The sequence below is a fragment of the Catharus ustulatus genome, chromosome 3, assembly GCF_009819885.2.
Source record: "Catharus ustulatus isolate bCatUst1 chromosome 3, bCatUst1.pri.v2, whole genome shotgun sequence".
In the NCBI taxonomy this organism is placed as follows: Eukaryota; Metazoa; Chordata; class Aves; order Passeriformes; family Turdidae; genus Catharus; species Catharus ustulatus.
The window spans coordinates 16,293,493-16,309,732 of record NC_046223.1 but is presented as its reverse complement, the minus strand read 5'-3'; the positions used below and the strand labels follow the sequence as shown (position 1 = coordinate 16,309,732).

General features: G+C 41.4%; 2 protein-coding genes across 2 annotated transcripts; one reads left to right on the top strand and one right to left on the bottom strand.

The window, feature by feature from the left end:
• Nucleotides 1-3,549: 3,549 nt before the first annotated feature.
• TRMT61B (tRNA methyltransferase 61B) lies at nucleotides 3,550-9,811 on the top strand. The gene is made up of 7 exons (XM_033056015.1): nucleotides 3,550-4,116; nucleotides 4,205-4,307; nucleotides 6,778-6,968; nucleotides 8,160-8,251; nucleotides 8,642-8,877; nucleotides 9,431-9,511; nucleotides 9,696-9,811. Exons 1-7 carry the CDS (start codon nucleotides 3,577-3,579, stop codon nucleotides 9,737-9,739), a joined length of 1,287 nt encoding a protein of 428 aa, XP_032911906.1. The 5' UTR covers nucleotides 3,550-3,576; the 3' UTR covers nucleotides 9,740-9,811.
• Nucleotides 9,812-9,901: 90 nt separating this feature from the next.
• SPDYA (speedy/RINGO cell cycle regulator family member A) lies at nucleotides 9,902-15,998 on the bottom strand. The gene is made up of 6 exons (XM_033056016.2): nucleotides 15,770-15,998; nucleotides 14,663-14,721; nucleotides 14,332-14,417; nucleotides 12,614-12,785; nucleotides 11,457-11,745; nucleotides 9,902-10,090 (listed from the first exon to the last, which is right to left on the bottom strand). The coding sequence occupies exons 1-6, from the start codon at nucleotides 15,996-15,998 to the stop codon at nucleotides 10,002-10,004; spliced, it is 924 nt and encodes a 307-aa protein (XP_032911907.1). The 3' UTR covers nucleotides 9,902-10,001.
• Between the last annotated feature and the right edge of the window lie 242 nt (nucleotides 15,999-16,240).

The window sequence follows — 16,240 nt, the reverse complement described above, 5'->3', positions numbered from 1 at the left end:
TAAGATACAAAAGTTTGAGAGTGAAGGATAAATACTTTAGCTCTTTGAAGCAGGATTTTCTGATCTTTCTGTATTTAACAGAGCTTACACCATCTGCAAAGAAAAGTGTGTTGGTTTAGGCCAAGAAATACAAAACTGCCATAAAGATAACTTTTACATCAAAAGCAGACTCTTAAGAGACTATAATTGGGGGTTTTTTCCAAGTATTTGTTTAGGCTTTATCTTTCCTAAAAAGAGAAAGTATTTATAAAATATTAAAAAACAGATCCTGAGAAACTAATGGCAATTAATTGAAACTGCTGTCTGACATGCAAAGGCCACAGAGTGGAGATGCAAGTACAGCTCATGTGTTTTCTGGTACTTTTTGATCTCTTTTAGTTTTACCAATTACTTCACACACCCCAGCTGCAAAGCAAAACCAAACTTAATAACAGACTTTATTCTCTTCCCCTTAATAAATCTTTCAAATAAATTTTTTCACCCTCCATTTCAGTTTGCTATGGCAGACTTCCTTGGAACAACTCAGTGGTACAACAGAATTCCCACAAGTACACAGTTATTTCCAGGGCCAACAGAAAGCAAGGCACACTGAAAGTTTCTCCAGATTTTTTCCAACATGCATTTCTTAACTGACCACTCCTTACCAGTAATATGAGGGGGGCACTTTGTCAGAAAGTTCTGCATGAAAAAATGCCAGTGGGAAATTGAGACAGCTGTTAATGTTTGAGATTATTTGAAAAAAAACACTCTAAGAATTTAAAAAAAAAATCAAACTTCCCGACCCTACATTAGATTATGGCAGAATGGCAACTGCACTTGACATCTGTGGGGGATTCATTTATTGATCAGGATCCTAAACAGAAGAGCACCCTGTTGTCATGGACAGGACAAGTATCAGTTTCCTTGTCATTTGGTTTCTTTTTCAAGATTTATGGGAATTCAAGCTTATTTAGAAATCCTTGAACATTGCCTGAAAAAGCATCATGTTTTAATACGTAGAGATGGTTAAAAAGAGTTATTTGAAAAGGAACTGTGCACACATTCTCCCATAATGTTCTTCCTTGACTTGGTAAGCCATTGAGACTTTCTAAACAGAAATCTGCTTGCATGTGAAATAAAGCACTTAGAACACTGAAACGGGGAGAATTCTGAAGGTCTGGACACTTGAGGGTGACAGAGCAGCTGCAGCTTGTCAGGAATAAAGTGGAAGGAGTTGTTTTGAATGTTGGAGGTCCACTCTAGCACAGGACACCCCATGGAGCAGGAGGTGATGAACACTGCACATGGGAAGCACTGACACTGGAAGCACGTGGGCAGGGAGCATCCCAGTAAAGCCACCCCTGCATCAGCAATTCCAGAGCCTGCAGTTCAAAACGTGATTTCTAATATTCCCCTGTAACACATGGCCTCCATTAACATGGCAGCAGCCCAAAACATACTGAGTTTAAGTGCAATTTGGCCAAACACCATTTATAGCTACCTGCTGCCAGAACTCTACCCCTGAACACCAGATACTAGAACTGCCTACACTGATGTCAACTCTCCAGGAACAAAAAAAAGAGACTAAATAGCACCAGAAAATACACATTTAAGAAAATGTTTCTGGCATAACTACCCCAGATTTAGTTCTACAGCTCAGTCTAAGGAAAAAACCAATGACTTTTAAAGTTTTTATAGCACAATTAGTGCAAGAAACAGTATGTTTCCCAGCTCCCCTTTAAAATGGACTAGCTTCCAAGCAGGGGACAGGATTCAAACTACTGGAGTAATTAGACAGCACTGAGAGGTAGCTAAGGTTATTTTCCTATAATGTTAAATCAGGTTAAATTCAAATACCTGCAGGGCTTAGGAGTGTGTTTCTAGAAAAGATTATTTTAAAAAAAGTTTTAAAAGCCCCTCAGAAACTTCCTGCGCTTGACTTATGGCACCACAGTAGCACAGTGTGTCTACTTTAGCTTTATTTCACACAGGACAGATTAACCCCACCTTCACAGCCAGTTTCAGTGAATTTAAGAGCAAAGAACTGATACAGTTTTGCAACTAATGAACAGATGCGTTTTACTTCAAAGTTACATGACAAAGGAATAGGTTCAGGCCATCCAGAACTGACTCTTTCTACTTCATTCTTCACATGTCCCGGGAGTTTTCAAAATTCAGGAACTAAGCTGCTCAACGGAGCAAAACAATATTGCACTCCTTTGGGTTGATAACCTATGTTTTAAGCATTTTGAAACAGCCTTAACAGCATTTCAAATACACTGAATTGCTGATGTATCAAAACACCCCTTACTTCTTAAGATACAGGGTATGGATTTCATACACTTTATCCAGGTTTTGCATTCTTTTTTCTCAGGATATGGTACGCTCCAGCTGAAGAGTTACTTCAGTGCAAAGAGGACAAAAAGGTACTCCAGTATATACCCTGGATATTTTCAGAGACGCGGTGTTCACCTGAAGTGACGTTAACTAAACCTGATCCAAGGTGGAGAACATCCAAGCACTCCTGATGCGTGCTGTGAATTAAACTACTGAACACCTTCTCGCATGATTGCTGGACTCAGGAAGATGAATCACAGCCAGTGGAGCAGCTTGCACGGGAGTACTTCCAACGGTAAGGAAGTGTGGAGAGATTCTGCCTTTCCCGGGGAGCGCCCTGAGTGCGTGCCCAGCAGCTCACCCGCTCCGCAGCATGGCAGAGCCGTGCCATCCAGGAACACACCTCGCTCCTTCAAGGCAGGCTTCTTCCACGCAGGTGAGACGAGAGACAAATAGTTTTCAACAGTCAGTGTTTCTGCCACATTTTTGTTTCAAAAAACCACAAAACTAGACCTCCAGAGCCGCCTCCCGCACGGACACGTGAAATTTCCCTTGAGCAGCACAATCCCGGGACGGGGAGCGGCTCCCCCCGCGCCCCCCCATCCCGGGGTGCGACACACGTGGACACAGCCCAAACCCTGGGGCCGCAGGGATCCGGGACGGGACGGTGCCCGAAGGCCGTGGAGCCCACGGGACCCTCACCCCGCTCGGCGCGCCCCCGCTCCCCGGCCCGCCCGGCCACATGGCGCCGAGAGGGCGGGGTGAAGCCGAGCGGGCCGCGGCCACGCGTCAGGGCTGCTCGGGTCGCCGCCATCCCCATCCCACCCCTCACGCGTGCCCCCCCCGCCGCCTCCCCGCTCTTCTCCCTCACGCACCTTCCCGGGGGTCTGCCGCGCCCCCGCCGGGGCCCAGGCCAGGCACGTACAGGCGGCGCTGAGGTGCGCGGAGGGCACGTACTCGTGCTGCAGGCGGCTGCCGGCCGTGTCCCACACGCGCAGCCGCCCATCGGGCCCAGACGAGGCGAACAAGCGGCACCCACCGGGGGAGAAGGCGCACGGAGGGGCCGCCATGGCGCGCGCTCCCCTCGGCTCTGCCCGGCCCGCCCCGCGCAGCGCATGCACCGCCCGCGTGCTCGCCCCGCGCGCCTGCGCCGCACGCCCCGATGACGCCGCGTGGCGTCATCGGGGCGTGCGGCGCAGGCGCGCGGGGCGACGGCAGCGAGCGCGAGCCGCGCCCCCTTTTCCCGCCGCGCGCCGCTCCATGAGGGCCTGGCGCGCGCTGCGGCGGGCGGCCGCCTCCTCCTCTTCCTCCTCTTCCTCTTCTTTTCCTGCTGAGGGAAAGCCTCGGAGGCGGGCATGGGGGACTTCGCTGTCGCCGCTGGAGCGGGTGAGGCGGCTGCTGCCGCCCGAGGAAGCGGCGGCGGTGGCGCGGTGCGCGGCAGCGCCGCCGCCTCAAGCTCCCCGTGAGGAGGAGGAGAAGGAGGAGGAGGAGGCGGCGGCCGCTCCCCGTCAAGCGCTGGTTGAGGCGGCGGCTCCGCGTTCCGGCCCTTTCCGCAGCGGGGAGCTGGCGCTGGCGGAGATGCGGAGGAAGCACAACGCGCCGCTGAAGCTGCTGTGCCGGCTGGCGGCCGAGGCGGTGCTGAGCAGCCCCAGCGGTGTCCTGCCCCACCGCGACATCATCGGGCAGCTGCCCGGGCAGGTGCTGCGCACGTCGGGCGGGGCGCGGCTGCTGCTGCGGCGGCCCTCGCTGGACGAGTACGTGCTGCTCATGCCGCGGGGACCCACCATCGCCTACCCCAAGGTACCGGCTGGTGCCTGGAAGATCGCTGGCCCAGTCTCACCTTTAATTTTTCGTGGATAGTAACGTTCCGTGTTTTTCTCTCTCGCAGGATGTAAGTGCTCTTTTAATGATGATGGATATCCACCCGGGAGACACCGTGTTGGAAACTGGCAGCGGGTCTGGTGCTATGAGCTTGTTTCTGTCAAGAGCAGGTGAGAACCTGGCTTTAGACAACACTGTATTACTTATTCACTTAGCACACTTGTTTTGGTTTTTTTTGCCCACATACTTATGCTTCTCATGGTCCTTACTACTCAGCTCATAAAAGCCTTGCTGCAGTTCACATGTGCACATATAGTTTGTTGACTTGAAGGAAAATTACATCAGCACAGGGACTGCAAACCCTCATGACTGTGCTTAGCGGGCTGTAGTGTAAATGGTTACCAAAGGTCTCACAGAAAGCTGAGTTTCAGCCATGCCTCAGGATCACTCAGGTGCAGCTGGTCTTGATATGTTGGGCCCAAGTTTCAATGTCTGCAGTTGCACCTCTGCTCCTTCTGCCTCCTCCTGCTATTGCTCCGTTTCTTCTGATCCTCTTTCTGGAATAAATTGCTGTTTGGGATTTTTTAATTCCATTGGGATTTTGAAGCTAGCATGGGATTATCCTCAATGCAAACATTGCTGCTGCAGGAGCTAGAAGCTGACAAAACATCAGTGCTTCCTTTTCCATTTAGAGAGAGGGAAAGTAAGAGTCATTGGCTTTCCCCATCTTCCCCTAGAGGCAGACCCAAACCCAAAGAGATGGAATACCTGCTATTGGCTGCAGCAAAAGCTAAATACAGCAACTGATTTTTCTGCCTTCGGTATTCAACCTACTGTGGCCATTTCATACAAGAATACAACCTGAACTTGCCAATTATTCCTCTCATTTTTCAGTCTTGTCCAACAGTTTTTTTCTAATCACAGTAATTTGGCTGTAAATCGGCCAAGTTGGCAAAATCATTGGCATTACCAGGCTGTTAACCCTACCCAGGGGGATCGTGCGGTTGTGTGACAGATCAGCTCTATTTGGAGGAATGGCCAAAAGATATGGAATTACATTGCTATTTTGAAATTTACGGAATTTGACACCAAATACAGCCAGTTTTAGTCACAGCTGAACACACCTTGGTGCTGACTCAGAAATAAATAGATTTGATTTGCTGTTTCCTAGTGGTGGCTGCTTTTGCCACCAGTAAATGCACACCAGTGAGACCCAACAAGGAAAACAGCTGCTATGTGGGCAAATGCTGGAATTCAAATCTAGTGGACACCTTAGCAATGTCCACTTAATTATTTAATTTCCAAAATTCCTGTTAACAGATTCCATTCATTTCTTAATTGTTATTAGTCTTATATTTTCTTTTCCATTGTTTCTTTAATCATTCCCAGAAATTACTGACATGAAACAGGATGAAGTTCACAGAGTGATATTTGCCATGACTTTAAGATCTTTGAGAACTGGAAAATATGATGTATGCAGACTTGACATACTGTACCTTCACAGTAATGAAAACTATTTCACCTTGTTGTTCTTATTTTTAAAAAAGCAGTTTCAAAAAGTAGGAATTACTTTGAATGAGGGGGCAAGACTGAACCCCCCCATGTGAATAATTTTCTGATGTTTCTAAACTGATAATCTGAAGTAACAAGGAGTTGGCACTGGGACTCTATAACTGCTTCAGGTGATCAAAGGCAGCATGCTGAAACCTTCCCTTTCTTACAGCTTGGTTCTGGCCTCTGATGCAGGGTGAGCTGGATCAAGGAGCAATTGTCAGGAAATCCATGCCTTCTTTTACTCAGTTGTCTGAATGGATTCGCAGTGGGCTCACATAGGTGAGGGAAGGAGCCTGGTGACTCCAAACTAAAATGGCTTAGAAAGGCACAGAACTGACCCAGGGAGCTGCTGCTTCCTGAAAGCTGCCTGTGCCCATTCCAAAGCAGCAAGAAGAGAGAAGGGAGCGGTGGGATGGGCTTGAGGTACTGCAATAATACATCAGTGCACTGCTGACTGCCTGCACGGCCTGGAAATGTTTCTTTTATGAGAAACATTATAAATTGCACTTGTGGTAAATTTCAGAAGAGGAAATTTAGACTTAAAAATTTATTGCTGTTGCAGACAGTAACAGGAAAATTACACAAACCTGAGTAAATCAAAGAGCACACTGGAAAGCTTGTCTGTGGGGCTGAGATCAATGAGCAGGCATCCTTAGCCTGCGAGCCACGAGCACTGGTACCTCTGGTTGCTCACACAGAAAGATCTGGCAGAGGCCACAGATGCTCAACTTGTCTTTTGCTGCAGGAGTGACTTCAAGAGACCATCCTGGGAGCAGTCTGTAGTGCCATAACTACACTTCATTTCATCTGTGCATTGACATAACTACACTTCATTTCATCTGTGCATTGATGGATTTCTGTCTGTGAAAGAACCAGCACAGCGCTTTTTCTGTATGTTTGTTTTAAGTGTAAAGAAAACATCCATTGTCATTGTTGCATATGTGATTATTTCCTAAAGTGGAGATGAAAATGTGTACTTACGTTATAGACTATGGTTTTTGCTTTTGTTTTGTTGGGGTTTTTTTCCCCAAGTCTTTATAACAGCAGTGTAAAGTGGTGAGTGGAGTGTCTTCTGTTTGTTTTCAGTTGGGTCCAAAGGACGTGTTCTAAGTTATGAAATCAGAGATGATCATCACAATTTAGCTAAGAAGAATTACAGGCACTGGCGTTCTGCATGGGAAATAGGACACATGGATGAGTGGCCAGATAACGTGGAGTTCATTCTTAAAGACATTTCAACAGCTGCTGCAGATATGAAATCTGTAATACTTGATGCAGTGAGTGAATCCTAGCTACTCTCCCATTTGACATGTGTCTTTTCTCCATAAATGAAAATTCCTAGTGCTCCCACTCATAACAGGATTCCCATATCTAGTGTAATGAGAAATAACAATCCAGGTCATCATCAGTGAAAGAAACATTGTAATTTTTTGTCAGATACAAATGTTTTCAAGGTTTCAGTTACAGGCTGTCAAATGAAAGAGTGACAAAGCTGTACTATAAAAATATTACAATTAATTACTTCTCTCTTGTAAACAAAGACCAACTCTTTTTTTATTTTTGAGAAACTGTTATTTTTATGAGATACATATTTCAAGCATTAAATTTCAGAAGAATACATAACCTTATTAAAAAGGTAACTATGTGACCACTTTGCTATCAGCTATGTAGAATACACATGTAACTAAAGTGTAGTTTAGAGAATGCTTGGCTTGCTCTCCTGTCCTGCTTCTTTGTATCCAGATTTTCTAAAAAAGGAGTCATGCTGGGGAAAATAGCTTGATGTTAACCACTCTTCCCTGTAAGGCAGACTAACTACTTACAATTACTTACTTACTAAATGCTTTAGATAAATAGCAATTTTTTTTAATGGTGCAAGCAAAGAAATAGAACACATAGCATGAAAATACCATTTCAATAATGTTTTAAGTAACAGTCCTGCAGGAAGGATCAGATATTGCATATCCCATTGTTCTACAATCTGAATACCTTCCTAGCAGCAGATGGATAAATTGTCAAAGACAGAAGTTTTTTTTAATCTTGAAACTGACAGCAAGTTAGACATTGTGACCGTGATGCACTCTTTTTATGCATTTGAACAATCTTTTTTTTTCACATTTGAGAAACAGGTATTCAAATGTGTTAGTAAATGTAGTCTTCTAAAAGTTTTTATTATTGTCAGGATTATGGGATTTAATTACTAGAAGGCTTACTTAGTTGGTCAAATGCTACTTGCTGTTTTAATAGAAATTCATTTGGAAGTAGAGAAGACTTTCATTTTGTTTAAGTGTTTTTGTGTAAGCACCTCAGGTTTTGAGAGGCAGTAATAAAACTGGTTGATGATTACATACTGCTGTTGTATGCATCTCTTTTCCATAAGCTCGTTTTTCCCCCAGCTTTGTTGTATGCTACGTTGATAGATGTACATTTGTTTTTGCAGTAAACATTAATGTGTCTTTCTCTTGCAGGTAGTTCTGGATATGCTGAACCCTCAGTGTGCTCTGCCTGTTGTACACCCAAGCCTGAAACAAGGTGGGGTGTGTGCTGTGTACTTAGCAAAGTAAGTATTTATTTCTGGCACCGTTATTCAGGCATTACCTGGCCTTGGGACAAAACCAAGCATCTTCTGAAATACATATCCAGCATTAATGAAATGGTTGACCAAGTTGGGTTTTTTCCTGATGTAACTTTCTTTGGGAGTTGTACTCAGTATAAATTACACTTGGCCAAATCCTTTGGGGAATGTTCTCATTCTCATTGGTGAAGTTTGGGCTTTGTGGCATCCTCAAAGTAAGTGCACTGTTCTGCAATGCACTAGATTGCTCCTTTACCCTAAAACTGAAGGACTGGTGTAACCTCAAAGGTAAAGAATATGCCAAAGTCAGCAGAACTGAGATTTTGTGATTTGAGTTCTCAAAATACTGTTTTATCCTTTGCATTTCTTCAAAAGCATCACACAGGTTATTGACCTTTTAGACAGAATACGGAGCTGGAAGCTTCATTTTTTGTGTGAAAGGATAATTGAGGTAACTCACAGAAGCTGGTCAGTACTCCCTGCTAAACTCAAGCATTGCAAATCAAGCCAAGTGGTGGAAATTCAAGAAAATATTGAAGAACCACCACAAAATGACTATGAAGAAATACATGTTCAGGATCAAGCAGTTCTCAAAGAAAGCAAATACAACGGTAAGAACTTTACTGCTGATGAGACACCCTGTTACTGCACTTTGATAATCCAATATAGGAAGATTCAGGGTGTTTTCTTAGGTCAGAATAGGCAAGATTTTGGACTATTTATTGTTATTTAAGTATCCTATTAAAAATCTGGGCTAAATAGAAAATAAATTTCAATCTGCAAGAAAGAATGACTGCCCTTCTACTACTGTTTTCAAATTTTTGGTTTTTAAGAAAATTCAGTTCTTTATACTCATACCATAGCTGCTTTAGAGGACCCTGATGGACTTAAGGAATCCTTAGGACAAACAGTGGCCAGTGTGCTCTGTTTTAAAATTATGCTGTTCTGGCAAATCCATACATGCTGCCATATATATATTTATAGTTACATGACAGATGTAAATAAATATAGATCTGCAAAATGCAAAGAGTTCTGAATATAGTGATAGGTAGTAACAAAAAAAAGAAAACACATTAGGGAGAAATAATACATGGACGCTGTCTACTCTAGTCTGCATGTAGGTCTTAAACTTCTGGGAACAAAAAAAAAATGTCCTTCTCACAGAATCACTCAGTGATGCTGCTGAAGCAAACCACTCGGTGCCTTACATTGCCCGACCATCCCACTGGCAGGAAGCTCATTCAGGTGAGACCCTTGGAAAAAGTTTTGTCTTAAATGTTTAGTGGTATTTTTATTTCAAAGAAACAAACTTATTTTTTTTGTACTAGCATTTGGTATGTTCCTATATCATGAAACCATAAAACTTATAATAATAAAATAACCATTGTGTATTGAAATACTAAAGTAGTAACTTTTGTTTTTTAATTAGCTTTCCTTATCAAGCTGAGAAAGTTTCGACCGCTGCTTTCTTGATGCTGCTGCCTCCTTAACTGCTAATTTAAATATTGTATCAGAATAAAATAAAATATAACAAAGTAGATGCTACATTTTGCAAGTTGTGTAACTTTTAAGTAATGACTGCTCTGCTTTCTACCTCACACCAAGTTTGAAACGCCAGCTGTTATCCCACTATGTAAAGGGAAGAATTTGAAGTAAATTATCATGTCAGGTGTTGTGATGCAGTCCAGATTGTTCTGCAGATCACAGTATCTGTTTCTGTCTTATCAGGTACATTTTATTCTCCATTGCTTGTAAACCAGTCCATGGACTTATCTTGATCCAGGGTGCTACATGGTTGCCTTTTCCTGGACAGGCCCTGACGGTCTACCAGAAATAAGGAGAAAAAAAGTGTAGTAAGAAAACAAGAAATCAAAGGCTGCCAGCTGGTGGCTGTAGGTTTCTTTAAGAACAAAGTTCTTGAAGCATAACTGTAAGAGATGCTAAAATTCACTGAATGTGTTCACTTGGTAAAGCTGTGCTTATTTCAAAATCAAAACAGTTGTTGACAGGCACAGCTTTGGTTCCCTTCCAGCACTCATGCTGCAAGTTGCCTGGTTATTTGTGAACTTCACTTCATATAAAGTATTCTCAAATCATTGGAAGACACACAGTTTTTTCTGACCCTGGTTAGAGACAAAAAACAAGATCTCTCAAGTAAAAACAGACTTAAAATTAAGTTATTTTGGGTCTCACCTGAGCAAGTGGTGATGTTTAACACATTAAATTATTAAGTTATGTTATGTAAACACCTGACTTGCTTTGTATCTCAGGCAAAATTCAAATGCCAAATTTTTCAAAGCTGAGGGATCTCAAGAATCACATTTGTACTAAAGCTGTCAAAAACAATCTTACTGTAGTAATGAAAATTTAGACAGTGAGAACATATGCAAATAAAATACACAGAGCTATAAATAACTACCTTTGTATTAGGCAAGTATGCTAGGAACTCTGTACAGGAGAGTATCTTTGCAGAGCTGAGGCCTTATCCAGATGCCTGAGGAAGTTTAGATTTCAAGTGTGTTTCACTTTTAATAATAAATTTAATAATGGGTTTGCCCCACAACTGCTCTATGTAATGCAGGCCCCTAATGCAAAGGCTGAGGATGCTATTGTGAGTAGATTAATAATAGGCAGAGATTCAATTACATAAACAATTATCACAATAAGCTCTTGGTTTCTACTCCTACCCCAGTATTGAAACAGTCTTGTAGCAATTGTCAACAAATGCGATACTTAGAGGAAAATGGAAATTGTGATTTAACCTACATCCAAATCCATACCATAACTGAGCATCCTGCTGTTTCTGAAAACATGCTATCAGCAAGAGCACTTTAACTCACTTTATACACACCGGTGTTTTTATTGTTCCAGCTAATCATAAGTGTTTAAAACAGTACTCTCAATTTCATTTATAATCAAGAATAGTAACAAATGCCTAAGCAGACTGCAATGCACCCAAAATCTACTGTAGTAGATGAAAGTAACATGAAGAGACTCAATATACAGCAGTTGGTACTTCCAGGAAGTCAAGATACAATATGTGAAAATGAAAATGAATCTATGAGGGTAAAAACACAGTTCTGCCAAGGTGTAATAGGGAGGGCAGAGCAGTCCCTGCAGCACTTTGAAGGGCACATATGGCCCCAGTTGCCTAAACTACTGGAAAATTATTCACAATATTAAACCATACCTTGGGCTTTATAAGGAGAGTCGATGAGCATTTTTTCAGTAGAAAAGGTGTCCTTCAATTTCTGGGATGAGTGTAATTCCATCATCTCCCAGGTGTCAGTAGATGAGGAGGAGGAGGATAATCCGAGTCGTACAAATCTGCCTTTCTTACCACAGAGCTGGCAGTCTGTAGGAGTAGCACTGGGTCCCCGGGGCAGCTGCACCAGATCATCATAATTCCTCAGAGCTCCGCTGTGGTGCACGGAGCGCTCTCGCTGCCAGATGTAATGTGTTGGAGCGATAGCCATCACCTATGGGAACAGCCATGGTATCAGGAAGAGTAAAAATAATGGGAAAACATATGGCTGAAAACAAGAGATCCTGTTGGTGTATGGTGGGAATTAACATAGCTGAATTGGGCATCATCTCTTATCTGTCTTGTACTGTCCCACTGGAAAGTGTGCTCCCTTAGGCAGGAGTGAGTAATCCCGATACCAGTCAGGTGTCAAACACCAGCTCATGCTTGGGATGTTGGACGCAAGATGGTGTCTTTGCCAGCTCCTAAACATCAACTGACAGTGTTCATCATCACTGAAATAACAAGGGGGGGAAGCTGGGAGGGTTTGCAAGGAAAAGCATCCTGCACTCGCCCTATTCCTTGTGCTTTTCCCCCATAGCATCTAATCCCATCCCTAGAAATGGGCCTCTAGGGTAAATGAGATTTTTCCACCATCTGGAAGTAAACATTATGTGCTTGGAGCATGACAAGGGTTGTTCTAGATACACACTTCACCTGAAAAGTGAGGAATATATTTTTTGCTTATAAATTGTAAAGCACGCAATTATTTCTAAAGTGGATTAAATGAAACAAATGAAGGTAGATTTTAAATAGAAAACATTTGCATGGAGCAGATTCTAGCCAATAGAAACTTCTTTTTGAACAGTAGTGCAATATAAAATACTCCAATTTACTTTAAAAACACTGTTTTAAACTATGTATTTTAAATGAAGAAGGAAAAAATATCATGGAGAATAAATGGACCATTACATTTTAGCAGCATCTGTTCTTCCCCATGGATTGTCTGTTTACTTTAGGGTAAAAACTGTTCAGAGCTCAGTTGCTAGCTGGTATTAACTGTTGTGATTTCAGCCTCTACAATATGAAATCTCCCTCCCTACCTCTTCACAGCAGCGTCTGCTTACAATAGCCCTGTAGTCAATTCTACTCCACAGTTGATCTCTTAACTTTAAGAAATCAGGGAAGAGCTTTCTCCAGGCTTTGCCCAAAGCCCATGGGAAAATTTCATACTTTGCTTCTTCATTGTCTTCTTCAACTGTGTTTGCCAGATACCTTCAAACATATATATGTTTATGCTTGTAAATATTATTCAATCTTAAACCACTCTATTAGAATGATTTCTAACATACAATAACAGACACAGGGAAAAACACTGACAAAATACAGCCTTCTCTCTGGAATACAGTATTTTCTTAATTAGTTCCTTATGCATCCTTTGGTAAAAAAACCCAAGCTTTTATAAAAACTGTTTTACCCTAGAGTTTTCTAAATTAGTAGATAAGCAAGAACTAACACATCCTGATATCTTTCTCCAAGCTGGCAATAAAGCCTTGAACTAAAACAAACATTTTCTGATTGGTTCTTTAATTTCTTTAAATAAGGCTTAAAACTATCCAGTGAAATCTTAAAGTTTAAATTTTTTACTTTATGGATTTTAGCTATTCTTGGAAAATTACAATGCTCATATTAAATTAGGAGCAAACAACTAAATACAGGTCTACCTTCAGTTATAAATGAAAAACTTAAATTATTTTTTTAATGTCTCTCTTCTTCCATTTATTCACTTCTGTTACTTCTAGTTTTGGATTGTCTTCTCAGACAACGGGAAAATGTTTTCTTCCTCTGGATCCACCTGATACTAAACTCCTGTAAATCACACTTGAAAAAATTAGGACTTTTATTCTCCTCCCATTTTCTCACTTGCTCCTGACCCCAGTATTCTCCTAGTCCCAGTCTCACCAGACCCTTTGTCCCCTTCTAATCCTTTCACTGTTCTGGCCTGGCTTTTCCCTGGAGTCAGAGGGCTCCTTCCTCCGTTCTCTGTGGATGTCACCCACAGTAGCAGTGACAGCAGAAGGAGCAGCCACCTTTGCCCCTGCCCTAGTGTGCACATCAGAGCACCTGAGAAGCAATGTTACCAAACACTGAGCACCATAACACTGTGAAAGAAAATGCAGAACCCTCTGCAGATATAGCCAGATACAGAGGGTTATGTAGGCCTGGTAAAGATGGATTACAGCTGTTCAAAACAGTTATTACAAATTCTCTTGCAATGTTTTTACAGTTGATTTAAATCATGTTGACAGAAACTTCAATAACAAGTTACTCCTGAGATGCCTGTCATGTGAAATGTTTTGATACAAATGCCTTAAAAGGCTGGCAGAGATATGAAATAGGGTTTTATAAGAGCACCTATGAGCCACACATATGTTTCTGTGTATTGTCCTGCATATATTTCTTGTAATGCTTTAGAAAGGTCCCAGATTCAGTTTGGTAGGCAGAATGCCACTGTGTGTACCAATGCAAGCAACTCCTGTCTGCTACTCAAGTTTGTTCCATCACAGGAAGAAGTGAGTTTGCACTATTTATGTACAGTATGTAGAGATTATCATAGAACCACAGAATGGTTTGGGTTGGAAGGCACTTTAAGGACCACCTAGTTCCAGTTCCCCTGCCATCCCCTAGGGATGTCACCCCCCAGATCAGGTTGTTTATAGACTGCCTCAAGGAAGACTCATCACATACTGTAATTATCAGTGTCATAAAGAAGTAATGCAAAGTTCATCCCAATGAAACCAGATAATTTTAAAGTACTTACAGAGCCGCAAAGAAATTGATTCTGGTATGTTCCCTTGGTGTGAAGTTAGCTCTCTTGAAATAAACGAAAGTCATTGCCAAGAGATACTGTTTTAAAATGTAAAAAGAAGTATCAATGTATTATTCAGGCGTAGTATTTCCTAAATTGATTCACACATCTTGCACCAAGATATTTTCATCATTTTTAACGATGAGGAAAGCATTTTCTCCAAACTTCCATGTGAAACCATTCAGAAAAGATGATATTCTGTATTTGCATTAAAGTGTCAAGTAATTAAGGGCAGATTTCTCACTCAATGTATGTTTATTAACTGAGAAGGAAATACACTTGCCTTGTCTGCAATTTCACAGCAGCAGTCCATCCAAAGGAAGTCTTGGATTAGATCATCATCTGTAACAAGAGAAAGCTGTAGCATTTCAAACACCAAAACTATTTATGTTAGAAGGTATTATAAATAAATAACAGATGGTTTGGTTTCATTAAACCAAATAAAAGGAAAGAATCTAGAACCACTAGTAGGGAACAGAGAAATTGAGACAGGAGGAGAGGTTGAGGGTGAAAAAAGCTTACATGACAAAAGAAAACAAACTCTACCAGAAAGGTAAGGTGGAAAATCTGTTGACTGCATTTCATCCATTCTCAGTGACAGCAGGTAAAAGCAAAAAATAACCAGTATTTGTTTTTATTTGCATAATTTCTTCCTGCATTACATGCTTCCAGGTGCTAGCACACCATGATTTCAGAAGAACTACAGGCTGCTGGGATCCTGCACCTTGATTACCTGGCAGCCTTTATAGGGCAATACTTGCTTATTTTTGGTCAGTGCTTCATTGTCCATGACCATGTACCGTAATTACCACGAACTCTGTCTCATTCACTGCTGCATTTAAGGGTCAGATAAAAAACAGCTGTAATCTTCCACTATTACTTAAAGTCTTTGCTAAATTAAATAAACACAAAACTATATGAAAGAGACATCAATAAAGAAGAGATGCTCCAACTCCTTAGACCCATTCCACTTGTGTCCCCCCAGGAGTTTATTCCCACAGTAAATAACATGTTTAAGAGACAAGGAGTCCTTTTTCTAGGCCTTGTGTAAAACAAGATACATATATATGTTATGTTATATATATATGTTATATATTATATATATATGTTTTACATATATTTGAGAAAATAGGAAGGAAAATTGTCATAAAATAAAAAGTAGCAAACCACCTTGGTTTCATTTCGTAATTTAAAAATTATACTTTTCATCAGTTTGATAGCCCTTGCACTTTTAAATTAAACATTAAATATTTATATACCAAAATACAAGAACAAAACATTTTGATAAAGAATTGCCATTAGTTTTGATATAAAAAGCACTCTCAAAATTACTGAGCTCAGAAAACATTCTGTTCAGTCAATTCATTCATATCTCACATTCTTAACCTACCAAATAATTTAAAGAAAGCTGTCATTTCCTGGCGCTGAATAACTAGACATGGTCCCTTGGGACATTTATATTTCTGACTAGGAACCCCTTTTTCACAATTTTCTTGATGGTCTTTAAAAGCAGGTCGCTTTAGTCTAATAAGGTTTTTTTGCTGATGTGATCTGGATGCACTCGATTTGACATGAACAGTGACAGTGGGAGGTGTCTGACACACCAGATTGTGTTTCATTTCGTTAAGCAAAGGTCCCTGTTAAAAAAATAAGAAGAAATTAACTATAAAAACAGTCAGTTGCAGCACTAGTACATTTATTTTGTTCTCACGGAATGTTTCAGTAGAGCTTGTGTGTCAGATGATCGAAAAATAATTTTATCAGTACTGATAATCTAAGCCTTGTGCTCTAAGACAGCCCGTAGAGTTCTTTGATTTAGTTCTGATTTTATAAAGCTTTATTTTTCCCCAGTAGAAGGAGC

Coding starts and splice junctions, on each gene's coding strand:
- TRMT61B (XM_033056015.1), top strand. CDS start 3,577: ATGAGGGCCTGGCGCGCGCTGCGGCGGGCGGCCGCCTCCTCCTCTTCC. Junction 4,117..4,204: donor CCACCATCGCCTACCCCAAG/GTACCGGCTGGT, acceptor TCTCTCTCGCAG/GATGTAAGTGCTCTTTTAAT. Junction 4,308..6,777: donor CTTGTTTCTGTCAAGAGCAG/GTGAGAACCTGG, acceptor GTTTGTTTTCAG/TTGGGTCCAAAGGACGTGTT.
- SPDYA (XM_033056016.2), bottom strand. CDS start 15,998: ATGAAACACAATCTGGTGTGTCAGACACCTCCCACTGTCACTGTTCAT. Junction 14,722..15,769: donor AGCTTTCTTTAAATTATTTG/GTAGGTTAAGAA, acceptor CTCTTGTTACAG/ATGATGATCTAATCCAAGAC. Junction 14,418..14,662: donor GCTGTGAAATTGCAGACAAG/GCAAGTGTATTT, acceptor ATTTTAAAACAG/TATCTCTTGGCAATGACTTT.